General features: G+C 51.8%; 1 protein-coding gene across 1 annotated transcript in view; it reads right to left on the bottom strand.

Annotated features, from left to right (window-relative positions):
* Window positions 1-558: 558 nt before the first annotated feature.
* The window catches only part of ADORA1 (adenosine A1 receptor), an 86211-nt gene continuing 70190 nt past the window's right edge, over window positions 559-16579 (bottom strand). Inside the window, exon 2 of the mRNA XM_032801627.2 lies at window positions 559-1670. Within this exon, the coding sequence (XP_032657518.1) occupies window positions 971-1670 (700 nt within the window). The 3' untranslated portion in view covers window positions 559-970. The remainder of the gene's footprint in view (window positions 1671-16579) is intronic.

The following is a 16579-nucleotide window of genomic DNA, read 5'->3' on the forward strand; positions in this document are numbered from 1 at the left end:
GTGCAGGCAGGACAGGGTGGCCTCTGACACATCCCCAGAATACCAGCCATACCCTGCCACCATGACCTGACATGAACCATTGTGACCTTGCAGGCACTGTGCATATGAGGTCATTCTGCTGGGGGCAGAGCCATGTCCGATACTGGACAGGGACAAACCTTTCAAAATATATGACTCTCCGGCTTCATACAGGATGCCTGACCTGCTAGACTTGGGCAACTTAGCCCCCACGTCATCTGCCTAAAATCTAGTTGGAAAATAAGGGGTTTTTTCCCCTCAGAAAACTAACTTTTCAGCAAAATAATTTGGTCAAATTTTGAAATTTCTATTCAACATGGTGCCACAGTGCCTCATGGGAGTAATAGTTTGGGTGCCTTATGCTCCCATTCTCTATTACAGACTGGACTCCTTGGTGGGACTACATCTCCCATGATGCACCACTCTCTCCCCCTTGCTGAGGGGAGGGGCCACGTCACAGGAAACATTATGGGAGATGTAGGAGAGAGGGACATGGGGACATTTACAACCTGAAGCCACTTTCCCCTTGTCCCGCTCTGTGCCCCTCTCCCATCTCATAATCCTTTTTGATTTGAGCAGCCTCTGGCTGTCCCAGTTCTAAGAGCAAGCACCACAGTGAGACCCCGGGAGTGAGAACCCATCCGTAATGCTGCAGAGCTGCTGTCTTCCTTTTTTATTTGAGTTAAAGGTAAATCATATCCTTGTCTGTACAATTCCCCTTTGAATACCTAGATACACTTCGCCCTAAAAAAAGAAAAGAAAAGAAAAGAACAGTGCAGGCTGCAATATCAGAACAGTACAATGGCTGTGAATAAATAATGCTCTATGCTAGCTCAGGTAAACATCTGCTTGGTCTGACCATCTCAGGTCTCCGGGGTCGTTGGTGCCCCTTCCCCATACCAGTCCCTTACGATTGTGTGGAGGGGGTGAAGCCAAGTTTGCTCTTTAGACATTAAAGGGGCTTTTGTAAATCAAGGTATGGCACATCTGGGACGGTCCCTGCTCTCTCTAGTGGCCAGTTGCCTAGCTCGTTGTTGTCCAGGTTGTTAGTATTCTTGTCAGTTTCACAGCAGATGTACTGGTGCCAGATTTGCAGGAACGTGGTCCTGAATTTTTGGATCCGGAAGGCATAGACGATGGGGTTCATGGCCGAGTTGCCGTGAGTCAAGAAAATAGCAATGTATGTCAGGATGCTGGGAGTCTGGCAGGATGGGCAGAACAAGGTGATGCAGTTGAGTGTGTGCAGCGGAAGCCAGCTCAGTGCAAACAGGAAGAGGACCAGTGCCAAGGACTTGGCAATCTTCAGCTCCTTCCCGTAATATTTCTGAGGATCCGATGAGTTGGAGGAGACCTTCTTATCGAGTTGCTTGCGGATCAGGTTGAAGATCTCCAGGTAGATGATGAGCATCAGCAGCAAGGGAGGCAGCACCCAGACAAAGAAGTTGAAATAGACCATGTACTCCATGCTGATGACGTTCTCGAACTGGCACCTGATGACGAATGCCGTGTGGCTGGTGTTCGCCTCCTGAGTCCTCCTCATCTTGTTCAGGTTGTTCCAGCCAAACATGGGGGTCAGTCCCACGAGCAGGGAAACGATCCAGCAGCAAGCGATGGCTGCAGCTGCTCGTCTGGGGGTCACTACATTCTTGTACCTGCGGAGGAGACAGAAAACATCACGCGGCATTAGATACAGGTGAAATCACAGCTTGGGTCACTTCGTAGCTCCATGCCCTGTAGCAAAAGGGGATTTTGAGAGATCAGCTCCCAGGGAATCACCCAAACAAGTGGCCCAATCTGCAGAAGAGCCCATGTTGGGTGCATGTGGGGTACTGAGCTCTTTGGAAAATCTGGCCTCAGCATCCACCCATACAGTGAATGCCTGAGGAGGGTGGTGAGGTGCACCAGGAGGGGAGCACGGATCAAGGAGCTGAGATGAAATGGAGAGGCAGAGAGGCACAGGCTGGCTGGTCAGAGTCTGCAGAGGAGAAAGCTCCTATGCTAGGGGGGTGAGACTTTGTGGAGGCTGAGAGAGGGATGGAGACTGAATCTGGTCTTCCAGTAGTTTTACATTGACCTCAGAGGCCAGAGGCAGTTTTAAGCCCAAAGAGGGTGGGGGTCAGAGAATTGCTATGGGCCATTCATTTCTAGGTTACCTGTTGCAGCCCAGCCAACTTAGCAGTGGCCGGAAGCAGAACACTCCACTCCCACGGTGGGAGCATTTCACACTCACTTTGCACAGGTGCAAATGACACACAAGGGGCAGGGCAGGGCTCTGAGATCCTGTGACAAAGTTATCCCCTTCCTGTAGGTCAGGAGGGATTTTAAAGGGCCCGGATTGTAACCACAGCACGACACCCTGTTATTTTGCAACACCGTGTGGCATAAATATCGGGTGACATTGACATGGCAAAGTCAGGGTGTCCCAGCAGAATGACATTATGGCTTTCTGGGGAGCTCTCTCCAGCTCCATATGGCTTTGTTCAGCTGGTGTGGAGTGACATTATGGCTTTCTGGGGAGCTCTCTCCAGCTCCATATGGCTGTGTTCAGCTGGTGTGGAGTGACCTGGGAAGCCCCACAGAAAAGAGTCCTGACACGGAGGCAGGAATCAGCAAAAACCTTCCTCCTGTACCAGCTGGTGGCTGGAGGAGAAATCAGTCCCCACTGCTGCCAGTACAAGAAGCTTCTGGACAAGGGCTTTTTCATTTCCTAATATATCAGTTCCCGAGGACCACGCCTGCCTTCTCTGAGGCCTGGGCTGAGTGGCGGGAGAAACAAAGATTGTCTATTCTTAGGTGGTGCTTTGCACGGCTGAGCTCCCAGCACCTCTGTTCAGCTCTCCAATGCACCCACCTGCCACAGGAAAACATTCTGGGGTTGTTCCCCTTTTCAAAATATTGTCATGACCAATCAATAAAGCCTGGAAGGTTTTATTTCACCCACCTAACAAAAGTTTTAGCATCAGAACAGCAGGTCTTGCCTTCCCTGCTTTTGCAGAAGATCTCCAAGGAGGGTGTGGAGGTGAGGAGCAAAAGTTTTAACAGTGCTTAACTGAAGGGATGGAGGTGTTGAAACTTTAACCAAGAATGCCTTTCTATCTACTGTTTGTTGGGCATTTCAATTGCATAGGTGTGAAAATCAGCAAACTAGAACGTAGCTCAGTCTGACTAACCCTCCTTCCCTCACCCATTGCTCAGGTTTCACCTCTGTGGTGCTGGTGGCATCATAATCCTACCAGGTCTCTAGAGAGTCTCCTAGGAAAAACTGGGGAGACAAGCCCAGTAGCTCAGATGAAAAGACCAAACCGAAAGGAACTGTACCACCCCCCGTCACTTCAGGGGGGTTTATACACAAGAAAGCAAAGTAAGGGCTCAAACCCAATCTTTCCCCATTGCAGGTCACCTTCAACGTCAGCTCTCTGGGCTTTTGCTGTCCTAATACGCAGGATGTCAGAAGGTGGACTGAGCCTAATGGAGTGTGTCATGGCCCCCCAGAGCAGCGTGAGGAGGAGAAGTGCGGAAGGAAAGGCTGCTAATCTCATTAGATCACTGAGCATAAATTATTCAGTAACCATAAGCGTGCTCTGGTCTATCTACCAGTGGAGAAGGGTTTGTTGCAATCAATCCCCATTTGTTTCCCCTGCTAAGCACCTCTTGTCTGGGAAATGATTCCCATCAACCAGAGGGACAGGCTGGTTCCCACGGGAAGGATGGCGGGGCTGAGAATTGCTTGCTGTTCCCTTCGCGAGCTGAGCCCGTGTTCTGAGTTGGTGATTTATACTCCAGGAAGGGAGCAGCCTCTGGGAAGCAGCGGGTGACTCAGGAGAAAGGCGCCATGTGGCTTGAACAGTGAGGCAGGGGCCCCGGGAGCAGAGGGAGCAAGGAAGGGCTGGCTGGTGGCAAGCACAGGGGAGCTTGGGTGCCATCACTCTCTACTCAGAGTGGTCTTGTGAATTTGGACAGAACAGGGAAAAGGGGGATATTCCTCACTTGGAGCAATTGGGGGCAGGATCCTCCAGGGCTAGAGAGAACTCCGGAAAATGGGGAGCCCCTGGAAGGGCTGTGGACTGGAGGGGCAGCAAAGCTGGGATAGAGAGCTCCTCCAGGGAGCCAGGCAGGGGGCTGGGATGGGGACCCCCTCAGAGGGAGCGGGGTGGAACATTCCCTGTATATGCCACATCTTTTACAGATGTCTAAATACTGCCATTGGGACTATTTCTTGTATCCCTCCAACTGGGAAAGCCAGTGCCTTTGCCACCCTGAGTCCGGTGCTGCCAAGCTCAGGGGAAAGGGGAATTATAACCGACCGGTTTCAACCCCTCTCGCAAGGATCTGGCTACAGCCATGTCCACATGCAGCCTATTCTCTCCGGCCCTCGCCGGGCTAGGAACAAGCCACTGGGAACCCCCATCCAACAAGCTGCAGCTCCCATTTCTCAGCTCCAGACAGTGGATTTTCTGGGAGTGGGGTGTGCAGGCTCCTGTTGATTTGATTGGGAGCAGAGCGGGCTCCGTACCAGTCCTGGTGCAGGCCCCCCAGAGCAGCGTCACTTTGCAGGGAGAGAATGATGAGCGGGGGCTGTATCTCTGGTGAGGGGGATAGCTCAGAGATTGGGGCTTCTTGAATCTGCTGTGGGGCTTGTCAGGGCTGGAGGTAGTTGGGGAGCCGGGCCAGTGCGGAGAGCAGGGGAGTAGGGTGGGCAGAGGGCATGATGCATTAATTGCCTCCGCATACTGCATTTTACAGCAGGGATTGGTGCTGTCTCGGTCTGATGAATCTGTCTCCAGTGCCCAGAGGCCCCTGGTGAGGAGCCCTTTCTGGGCTCAGACCCGGGACAGCAGCCAGGCAGCTGCTCAGACAGCATCTCTGCCATCATCTGTTTAGATCTTAGGTATTTACAGCTTGTGTATTTGAACCCCAGCGGAAGGGAGCTCTGGCTGTGTCGCTCCCGCTTTCCACTAACCAGTGGCCATCTGGCTGGCATGGTATCCCAGAGGAGGGGGGGCGTTGGGTTGTGGGGGGGACACGCGGGGAACCTGCCTTTGCTGGATGCCTTCCCCACCCTGCACCACAGCACTTCAGCCAGCTGGAAATGATAATCACCCTGCAAAGCTCTGGGGTGTGTGCAAGCCAGCGCTGCCCAGAAGCAGCACACAGCATGCACCCTCGCTGCACGCACAGACACACTCCCGTCTCACTTCCACGCCACCAAACCCCATTCCCTGTGCTCCCCCATCTGTCTGTATCCACCTGGAGTCTTGCCTTCTACTTCAATCGGAAGCTCCTTGCGGGGAGGGCTGTCGTTTTGCTGTGTTTGTACAGCACCTGGCACAACGGGGGCTGGGCCATGGCAGGAGGTTCCCTATGGGCTATGTTAACGTAAATAACACTCAGCCCCATGGTCCCCCCTGTACTCCACTACACCCTCCCAGTGCCCTCACCCCCGCTTCCCCACATGGCCCAGCCACGTCATGCCCAGCTTGCTAAACCCATCCCCTTCGCATCCCACATCCCATTGGCGACACCCTCAGCACCCTCCCTACCTAGTGACACACCTAGATCACACCCGGCCTCTCCACCCCCACCAACACAAAGATCCTGCCACACCCACTACCTATGCCCCACCATACACCTTCTCCTGCCTGCACCCCTTCCTCACTCACACAGGTCCCTTGCACACCATCTCCCCTGATCACACACACAGAGTGTAACCACCCTCCCACCCAACCCTCCCACAATCCTACCTTCCAAACCCCCCATCCACATACATCCTGCCCTAAAGCCCCCATCAGCCCTCCACACAACCCGTCTGATCCATCACAGGCATTTGTAACGGCCATGCATCTGCACATCACCCGCCATCCTGCCTGCTCCCCTGTCTCTGCACATGTCCATGATTCAGTTCCTGGTACTGTACGGGTTTCAGAAGCCATAGAGGACTCCCCTCCCTAAATTGCACTGGTGGAGAACAGACCCCAGACTCAGGGACCCTCAGACAGCTCCTCTCCACAGCCTGTGGGTGGAAATACAAAAATTTTGGCAGGAGCCTATGTCAGAGATGGGATCGGAATGTGTGCGTTTGTGTGTTTCTGTGTGTGCGCACGTGCATAGGCATGCGCATGCCTGTGGGTAAGTGTTTGTGCACGCTTCCCTCCCCTTTGTTACCATTATTGCTTTGTGCCCGAGAATGACACATTGCACCACGGATAATGGTGCACACACCTCCTGAAGAGCTTGCAAGAAGAGGCAGGAGGAGTCAGCGACACTGGGAGAAGGGTAGGACAAGACTTAGAACAGCACTAGTGTGAGCTCACTTGGGAGACACTAATGCCCGAGGCTGGGGGCAGTAAAGTATTCTTCCATCATAAACATGACACCCCCCACCCAGGTACTGCCATCTACTGAACCCCTGGCTTATCCATATAAATAAACAAAGTTAAATAGTGGAATTAATAACACCTAACCCAATCAGAACCAAACATCCTACCCCAAGGATTGACCCTGAAAACAGAGAAGCGTCAGAGATTCCAGAAAGTCCACTAGGGACTTGACTATTTTACATGGAAGGTGCCCAGATCCTATTGTGATGGGCAATAGCATAAAACTCTGACAGATAGATAGATGTCATCTTCTTTTATGTCATCCCCTCAAGCCCTCTCTGCTCTGCCAGTGCCCCCCAGGCACCCTTTTCATTTTCTTCCTCATGCTTCTTCTACCTTCATGTCACTCCCTCGCCTCATTGAAATCGCACCCAACACTCAACTCCAGCCACGGAGCCCATGTGAAGTGAGGGACCATCGGAGTGTGAATGGACCCTCATCCTCCTCTGTCCTCCATCCATCTCCAGGACTGTTTTTACCTTCATTTATGTCATCCTGAATTTAGTCCTCCTCAGGGCAGGATTGTGGGTTTATGTGGTACCTGGCACTTGTTCAGGTGCTTGAAAAGTCACATTAATAGCAAATACATTCATTATTGTTATGCCTCATGGTTAGAAGTGGAGAAAGGCAGAACAAGGAAAGATGGCTGGGAGTTAAAACCAGACTGATTCAAATTAGAAATCAGGGACAAATGTTTAACTATGAGGATGATTGACCCTTGGAACAAACTCCCCAGGGAAGTGGCAGATTCTCCATCTCTTGATGTCTTCAGACCCAGACTGGAGCTTTTCTGGAAGAGAGACTTTAGCCAAACACACATTATTGGGCTCAATACAGAGATAACTGGGTGAAATTTAATGGCTTGTGTTATGCAGGAAGCAAGACTAGCTGATGTAATGGTCCCTTCTGGTCTTCAACTCTATGAATTTACACTTTTATTACATCCCCCTTCAGTATCTCATCATTGTGCTAATGGGTTTTTCTTCTCTCTTGGTTTTCAGCTCCACCTATCACCATGATAGGGGAGCTTCACGCTGAACAGCACAATTTACAATTACAGTATTTTTCAAAACAACCTCTGCTTTAAAGCTTAGCCTGATTCCATTTCCAGCAGCCGCCTCTTACTGCAGGTCAGAGTCGGTGGCTGAGCATGGCCCTGTTGACATTAGAGAAATTTGTACTCATGTATTATCTATAATGATTCCATTCTCCAGGACAAACCACGAATGGAGCCAGAAGACATGTTTCTTCATCCAAAAGGATTTTATTTCTTACAAAAATGTTTTTTGGGCAGTACAAACATTTTTACACAAAATGGCCAGGTCGCTTGGAATTTTTCAATTTCATTTGAGTTTAATTTGAAACAAAATATTTTCAGGTTTTGGACCCTTCCCATCCTTTTCCAGTGCAAAAAGGAGGGGGAGGGAGAGATGGGGGGAAATACTCTCAAAACTGCCCCTCCCCCCCAATTATTAATTTAGATTCAAATCAAAATGAAATGTTTCCAGTTTGTTTTGACAAAAAATGAAACATTTTGGAGAAAATTTTCACATGAAACAAACGTTTTTGGTTTCTTTGGATTTTTTGTTTGTAGAAAATAGCTATAATTTTCCAAGTAGCCCTAGCAGCTGTGCTGGACTCAAATAAAGTAATTCTTACAATGGTACATCTTATTCCAGTAAGATCCCCAAGGAAATAAATCAGTAAAAAGTTCTCTAAGAAAACAGGGCTCAGCTAATCACATGAAGCTGGACAAAGTGAGTGGGGATGGGAAAGTAAAACTGAAATGCGGCTTATCTGAGTTATGATTACGCAGAAATAAAAGCCAGAATGGCTGCTGATCTCACGGAAACCCCCTCACAAAAAGCCTTTGATCTCTGGCAGTTTAGGTTTCTGATCTTTTCCCCTTGCCTATCTTTCCTTCAGATCTTGCAGACTCCTGGAGGCCGCTGCACAGAGACATGGAGGATGAGCGCTGTGAAGAATCGTGAAACCTCAGATGTTTCTCCAGGAAGTGTTTAAATAACACTTTATAAAAAAGTTAAAGATTTATGAGACTGAAGTTGGATACTTATTCCCAGCTGCCTGCTCACTGACTGGAGATAATCACTTATCACCAGAGGGAGTCATAATGTAAACTTGTTAATTTATCACTGTTCTTTACTTCTATGATGACAGCCCCCAAAAGGGTTACTGGGTGCAGTCTGCATACGCTGGAAGTGAGCCCTGGGCCCAGGGCTATGTCTTATGTTTCTAAAAGCTCACGCTTCAAGGTTTCAACCAGCCACTCACAGGGGTCAGAAAGGGATGTCCCCCCACAATGCGTTCTGGTTTTGTTTTTTTAAATCTCCTTCCTCTGAAGCATCCAGGATGGCTGCAGCTGGAGATGGGACGTAGTAAGAGGAGCACCAGGGCTCTGTGGTGGCACTGAGCAACTGCTCTCTGAGGAGCTTGGCTGGCTGTTTCTTGCTCACATGCCCCGGGTCTAACTGATCGCCAGATGTGGGGTTAGCAAGGAATTTCCCCCCAGGTCAGATTGGCCAGGGCCCTGGGGTTTTCTGCCTTCCTCCACAGCTAGGGTTGCCAACTTTCTAATCACACAAAACTGAACACCTTTGCCCTGCCCCCTCCCTGAGGCCCCACCTCCATTCCCTCCATCCCCCCTCCCTCCGTTGCTCGCTCTCCCCCACCCTTACTCACTTTCACTGGGCTGGAGCAGGGGGTTGGGGTGCAGGAGGGAGTGAGGGCTCCAGCTGGGGGTTCAAGCTCTGTGGTGGGACTGGGGATGAGGAGTTGGGGGGTGCAAGAGGGGGCTCCGGGCTGGAGCCGAGGGGTGTGGGAGCAGGCTCAGGGCTGGGGCAGGGGGTTGGTGTGCAGGAGGGGGCACAGGCTCCATCTGTGGGTCTGGGCTCTGGGATGGGGTTGGGGATGAGGGGTTTAGGGTACAGGAGGGGGATGAGGGCTGGGACAAGTGGTTGGGGTGCAGGAGGGGTGAGGGCTTCAGCTGGGGGTTCAAGCTCTGGGGTGGGGCCGGGGATGAGCGGTTTGGGGTGTAGGAGGGGGCTTCGGGCTGGAGCCAAGGGGTGTGAGATCAGGCTAAGGGCTGGGGCAGGGGATTGGTGTGTGGGAGGGGGTGCAGGCTCTGGGGAGGATGAGGGGTTTGGGGTGCAGGAGGGGGCTCAGGACTAGGGGGTTGGGGTGCAGGAGGAAGTGTGGGTGTAGGCTCTGGGAGGGTGCTCAGGGCTGAGGAGTAGGGTGTGGGAGGGGGCTCAGGACTGGGGCAGAGGGTTGGGGTGCAGGATCTGGGAGGGAGTTTGGGTGTGGGTGGGGGCTCAGATGGGTTTGGGGTATGGGAGAGGGTGCGGGGTGTGGGTTCTGGCTGGGCAGTGCTTACCTCAGGTGGTTCCCAGTCGGCGGTGCAGTGGGGCTAAGACAGATTCCCTGCCTGCCCTGGCTCCATGCGGCTCCGGGAAGTGGCCAGTATGTCCGGCTCCTAGGCGCAGGGACAACCAGGCGGCTCTGTGCAGTGTGTGCTGCCTGCCCCCGCAAGTGCTGCCCCTGCAGCTCCCATTGTCCATGGTTCCTGGCCAATGGGAGCTGCGGATCCGGCGCTTGGGCAGAGTGGAGCTTTCTTGATTGCCCCTGCACCGCAGGGACATGCCAGCCACTTCTGGAAGTTGTGTGGAGCTGGGCAGGGAGCCTGCCTTAGCCCCACTGCACCGCTGACCGGACTTCTAGTCAAAAACCGGACACCTGGCAACCCTATCTGCATCATGTGGCGCGGGTCACTTGCCAGGATTATATGGGTCTCTCTCATGTAATCATTTCTCTGCCATTGCGGGGGCCTCGGGCACTGGTGCACTTCAGACCCGCCTGTTCTCTGCCTGTGGCCCACAATAGTCTAGTCTTCTGTGAGCTCTAAGACGTTGGTCTCATTTCAGTTGTGTGGTTTAGTATATGGGTGCTGGGTGGGGTTGGTTTCCTGTGATACATGAGAAGGCAGGCTGGATGATCTGCTGGTTCCTTCTGGTCTAAAACTCTGTAACTCCAGAAACCACAGCCCCTACCCCAGAGAGCTCATGTGATGGCTGCCATCTTGGCCAGCCCCAGGAATTGACTCAAGGATCTCCGCAGCTGATGCTTCAGCTCTCTAGCTTAGAGCTGTAACAGACTCGCACCCTCTGGATCAGGCACAGAGGAGTACACAGCACACACCACCAGAGGGTTCTGGGCCAAGGACGCTCATTTCAAATGTCTGAGAGCAGCAACCATTCAGACCCTGGCTGAAACCCCCTACATGAAAGCCCTCATCACGGCTAGCAGCCAGGGACCTCCAGAGCTAAAAGCACGAGCTGCTACAGCTTGAGCTCCAGAGGTTACCTCACAAGATGGGATTGTAACAGACTCCCAGCCCCTGCAGATCAGACACAGAAAGGGCTCTATAACCATGAAGTCACCCTTACAGACCTATGGCAAAAAACATGGGAAAGAAGAGAACTTGCGTTTGACTGATGGACAAGACAGTCTGGTACAGAGAGTATCAGACACAAAGAATGTCTCCGAACTGACACCATGGCCAAGAAGGTGGGAAGAGTTCCAACTTCTCCACCAGACAGGCTGCAAAAACACAACCCACAGAACTCTGCATAAACTCAGCCACAGAGTCCAGCACCTTCTGCTGTCTTCTCACTTTGTAGAGAAAATCTGTTACATTGGGGACAGCTGCATGGGCCACCGAGAGCACGACTAGATGCACAGCACCCTTCTCCAAAGCATTCATCCCAGTCACACAATGAGTCCTGGATGTACTGATGGCAACCCAGGCCACCAGCTGCGAGGCTGATCCCGGGCGTGTCTGGGTGGTATGGAGAACAGCTGGGACCCTGCCTCTAAAGAACTGTCAACATCTCCCATGAGTGGAATCTACCACCTACGCTACGGCATGCGGAAGCCTCTCCTTTGACTTTGCAAACTACCTGGGTCTAGGTTTCCTCTCCTAAGCAAGCTTATTGAAAATCTAGCAAACAGTCTGCAGTGCTAACTGCCAGTATCTTGAATCACTGTCAAGTTTCAGGTCAGGGGATGGTATGGAGACAGCACCTGTTGCTCCGGTGGGTGGCCTCCTTCTGTCCGTAGGCATGGGATGTCCATCCACACTCATCCTGCTGGGTCCCTGTGCAGCTTTGGAGTCTAAATCCTCCTGTTTCACCTGTGGAATTGAAACTCCCAGAAATGGCTCAGGTCCTTCCTCTCAGGGTGAACCTGGACAGTGTAAGTGATGTACCAGGGCCAGGGTGGTGAGTGGGGCTCAGAGGTGCGACTGGCAGTGGGAGTAACACAACCAGTGGATAGCTCCCAAGCAGTCAGGTCAGCACCACGGGGAAGCAGAAACATCCACAGATACAATGAGAGGCGTCATTTCTTTTGTGTAAATGCCTCAGCGCCTTTTGTTTTTTCAAAGCCTGATCCAAAGCCCATTGAAAGTAATGGGAGTCTTTCTGTTGGGCCAGTAACGTGCAATGGGGTTAGCTGGTCACAGAAACTGCTGTTCTCCACAGTCTCCCACCAGCCTCCACTTGCAGAAACCTTCGGTGCTATCCAGGACCCACCCAATGCACCGACATGCAGGAGCCCCCAGGCTGCCACTGCTTCTCTGCTCCAAAGCAAAACATATGCTTCTGAATTAGATGCATTCTCAGCAGCTCCAAATAGCTGGTCATAAGGGCTATGAATAAACAGGGTCTGTCATAAATATAGAGAAAAGAATAGCATAAAATCCCTCCTTGGCAGCTGTACTGAATTGCTTTACCTGCAAGGGGTTAAAAAGCTCAAATAACCCAGTTGGCACCTGACCAGAAGGACCAATGAGGAAAGAAGATACTTTCAAATCTGGGGAAGGAGGATTTGTTTGTGGCTCTCTTTGTTTGTTCCCTCTCAGGATGGAGGGAGAGACCAAGCAGGTACATCTCCTGAAAACAAACCTGGAGTGAACCATCTAAAATTACAGAAATTGTAAGTAGGGCAAGGAAATGTGTTAAGTTATCTTTTGCTTTGGCTTGTGAGTTTTCCCTATTCTACAAAGGTAGTTTTATTCCTGTTTTTGTAACTGTGAAGCTGAGTCCAGAGGGGAGTCCTCTGTGTTTAAAATCTTTTTATTACCCTGAAAAGTTACCTTCCATCTTGATTTTCCAGGTGTGATTCTTTTACTTTTTTTTTTTTTACTTTTTCTTTATAATAAAGTTCTTCTTTTAAGAACCCGATTGATTTTAGTGTCCTGAAGATAAAGGGTCTGGTCTGTACTCACATTGCCAAGAAAATTAGTTGGTATATTATTCTCAAACCTCCCCAGGAAAGGGGGTGAAGGGATTTGGGGGGATATTTTGGGGGGATAGGGATTCCAAGAGACCGTTCCCTGAATTTTTGTGTAAATCACTTGGTGGTGGTAGCAATACTATCCAAGGACAAGGAAAGGAATTTGTGCCTTGGGGAAGTTTTTAACCTAAGCTGGTAGAATATAAGCTTATGGGGGTCTTTCATGCGGGTCCCCACATCTGTACCCCAGAGTTCAGAGTTGGGGGGGCGGGAACCCTGACAGGGCCATTCTAGATACTGTTGTGACTAGATCTCCATCGTGCCTGAGAGAGCTGTGAAAGGGCAACTTGTGGTTAAAGCACCTGGCCAGGAGTTGCCACAGCAGGCTTCTATTTAAGGCTCGTCCTCAGACTCCTTGCCTGATCACGGGCAAGCCATTTAAACACGGCTTGGGTCAGTGCCCTTGTTTGTTTCATCACAGTGTGTGATGAGGGCAGGAAAGGGCTCTGCACACGCACGTACAATGTTTCTTCTCCTGCCCTTTTTTAAACCTTAGGCCTGGCCTACACTTCAAAGTTCAGCGGAGAGAACTCTGTCGGTCAGGGTGTGGTTTTATTTACCAGTCTTGTCATACCAGCTCCACTGTGGATGCAGTTACACCAGTGCCTTCTCCTAGTACACATATCCCCTTCCCAAGCAGAACTGCTGTGCCAGCAGAAAGCTTCTTTATACTGCTGTAAGCAGGGCCGGTGCAAGGAAGTTTCGCGCCCTAGGCAAAACTTCCACCTCGCACGCCCCCCAGCTAACCACGCCCCCCCCCACGGCAGCTAACTCAGCCCTCCACCCGGGGAGCGCCCCCCGCAGCAGCTACCTCCCCCACCACGACAGCTAACCCCTCTCCCCCCTGTCTCCCCATGGCAACTAACCCTGCCTGGGGAGACTTCCCCCCTTTCCCCTCCCCCGGAAGCTAACCGTGCCTGGGGAGACTTCCCCCCTTCCCCTGGCAACTAACCCCGCCTGGGGAGACCTCCTGCGGAAACTAAGCCTGCCTGAGTAGCCCGCCCCAGCTCACCTCAGCTCCGCCTCCTCCACTGAGCACGTTGGTGCTGCTCTAATTCTCCCCTCTACCCAGGCTTGTGGCGCTGATTGGAGGAGACTTAGGCCTTGGCTACACTGGTGCTTTACAGCACTGCAACTTTCTCACTCAGGGGCAGGAGTGGCACGAGGGTTTTTGGCGCCCTAGGCGCAGGGCTGGCTCGCTGGTCCCGCGGCTCCGGTGAACCTGCCGCAGGCGTTCCTGCGGACGGTCCACTGGTTCCGCAGCTCCAGTGGACCTGCCGCAAGCGTGCCTGCGGATGCTCTACCAGAGATGCGGGATCAGCGGACCGTCCACAGGAACACCTGCGGGAGGTCCACTGGAGCAGTTTGCCGCCCTCCCAAATCCTGGTGCCCTAGGCGACCACCTAAGTCGCCTAAATGAAAGTGCCGGCCCTGCTCAGGGGTGTGAAAAAAACACACCCCTGAGCGCAGCAAGTTACAGCGCTGCAAAGCACCAGTGTAAACAGTGCCCCAATGCTGGGAGCGTGGCTCCCAGCGCTACAAGCTAATCCTCACGGGGAGGTGGAGTACCTGCAGCGCTGGGAGAGCTCTCTCCCAGTGCTGGCGCTGTGACCACACTCGAACTTCAAAGCGCTGCTGCGGGAGCACTCCTGCGGCAGCGCTTTGGAGTTTTGAGTGTAGCCAAGCCCTTAGAGCTGGGCTGTGTGCTCAGCGGAGGAGCCAGAGCGGAGGTGAGCTGGGGCAGGGAGCGGTTCCCCTGTGCGCTCCCCTCCCTCGTTATTGCGGGCAACCCTCTCCGTGCGCCCCCCCACACCCAGCTCACCTCCACCTCCTCGCCTGAGGGGGCTTTTAGGCACCCCCAACCACTAGGCGCCCTAGGTGGCCGCCTAGTTTGCCTAAATGGCTGCACTGGCCCTCGCTGTAAGTGAGCCCACACTAGCATGTGGGTGTGGGCGGTGGCTCTGCTTTAGCTATATCAGTAGAGTTAACTCAGTGCAACTTACTAGCAGAGACAAGGCTGTAGCAGCACCAGGAAGGTCAGCCTGAGTGTCCCCACTCTGGTGGATATGGAGAGGCTCCTGCCTATTTAATCTTAAAACCCAAAAACTTTCCTTTCAGCTCTTTATTCAGGCATTTGAGCATTAGCAAAAGCAACCTGAAACCACAGGCCCTGACCCCAGCCAGTATCCAAGCAGCTCCGGAGCCTGCACCCAAGGTGGCTTTCAGTCCCTTTGCAGCTCCTTGATTCATGGGCTGTCCAGGGTCCATCTTGCTCCCTGATATAAGTTAGAGCAGTCGAGGGGGAAAAGGGCTCACCTACTTTCTCTTACCTTAACCCCATCTCTGCTGCACAGAGAGTGTGAGGCTCTTTGAGATCCCCAGAGAGAAATGCTCTCGGGCCTTGTCTACACACAGGGGAAGTGCTGCTGGCTTTCAGGATCTCTGGGCATGTGCTCAGGTGGCTAGTCTGGACGGGCATAGCTTCTCTGCTCCTGGTGCAAACTAGCCAGATTAAAGCTAGCCCAAGCACATCTACACAAGCAGGGGCGGCCAGTGGAGAAGAATGCCCTGTGGTTCCTACTAAATATGAATTGCGAACACAGCTAATCGCTAGCAGCCTGTCCTCTGTCCACAGGCCGCCAACTACACCTTTAACTGCATTGTAAACCCGTACACCAAGCAACACCCTGCTTCCTAGTTCTGCACTGCCCACTGATGCTGCATTGGCTTTACAGACACAAGCTGAACTAATTGAAGGCCACTGGAAACCAGGATTTTGTGTCCCCACCCTGGGTTTACTCTGGTTTAACTAAATCATTTAACAAGTCCGGTGTGTGTCCAGGGCCAGGAGTACAGTGTGTTCTATGAATAAAGACACTCTGATCTTTACTGGTAGCTCTGCTGACAGCAGTGTTCATGACCCCAGAAGTCACTGATCGCCAGTTTTGATGGAAATGTCCTAGTGACAGCGATGAAGAGAAATATGAGAGAAAAAAAATCCATGTTGCAGAAATTGACCAGTCCTTCCTTTTCCTGTCCACAGTGCCCACAGTGTTTTCTTAGCGGCTCAATGAGCGGAGTTGGATCTGACTAGCATCCATGTTGGAAAAGCACTAAATGTTGGATAAACAACAAACGGCGGCAAAAAATAAAAAATCAGCAGAAACATGACCAGTTCTGTGCTTCGAGCCTTGTCAAAGTGACAGGGAGAAGCTGGGTCCAGGGAAAGCAAAATGCAAATGTGACAGCTGCATTTGCTTAGGCCTGACAATTAAAGCAGGAGAATGACCCTTCAGGAGACCTGTATGGAAATGACTGTGCCCAGGAGAGGAGAAAAAGGCAGGGGTGAGAGAGAGAGAATTTATGAAGGCAAATGGGCCAAGTCAGCTGAAGAATAAATGGGTAAGTGAATCTGTCCTACTGAGTGAGAGCAGGCAACATAAGACGAACAAGAAAATGACAGTTTTGCAGAAAGCGCCAGTGAGGGTAAATTAGGATGGCATAATGGCTAACATTTTCCAAAGCATCTTGCCTACACATAGAAGTTATATCCCTTTAATTATACCTGTACAGTGAAAGCTGGACAGCTTCCCTGGGGCGGACGAAGTTATCCAGGTATAAAAGCAGACACCAGTGTAGATGATTCCCGTACAGGATGATCACATTTATACTAGCCAACACTAGGGGTGGTAATAGTGCCACTCTATTGATAAAAAGTCACCCCACACCTCCCCACTGACACTGGAACAATATCTGTGCATAGTCCCAGCCTAACTGAATCCCAACTGGCTTCTCTAACGACGTGTTCCCCC

This window comes from Chelonoidis abingdonii, chromosome 4 (assembly GCF_003597395.2).
Source record: "Chelonoidis abingdonii isolate Lonesome George chromosome 4, CheloAbing_2.0, whole genome shotgun sequence".
Taxonomy (NCBI): Eukaryota; Metazoa; Chordata; order Testudines; family Testudinidae; genus Chelonoidis; species Chelonoidis abingdonii.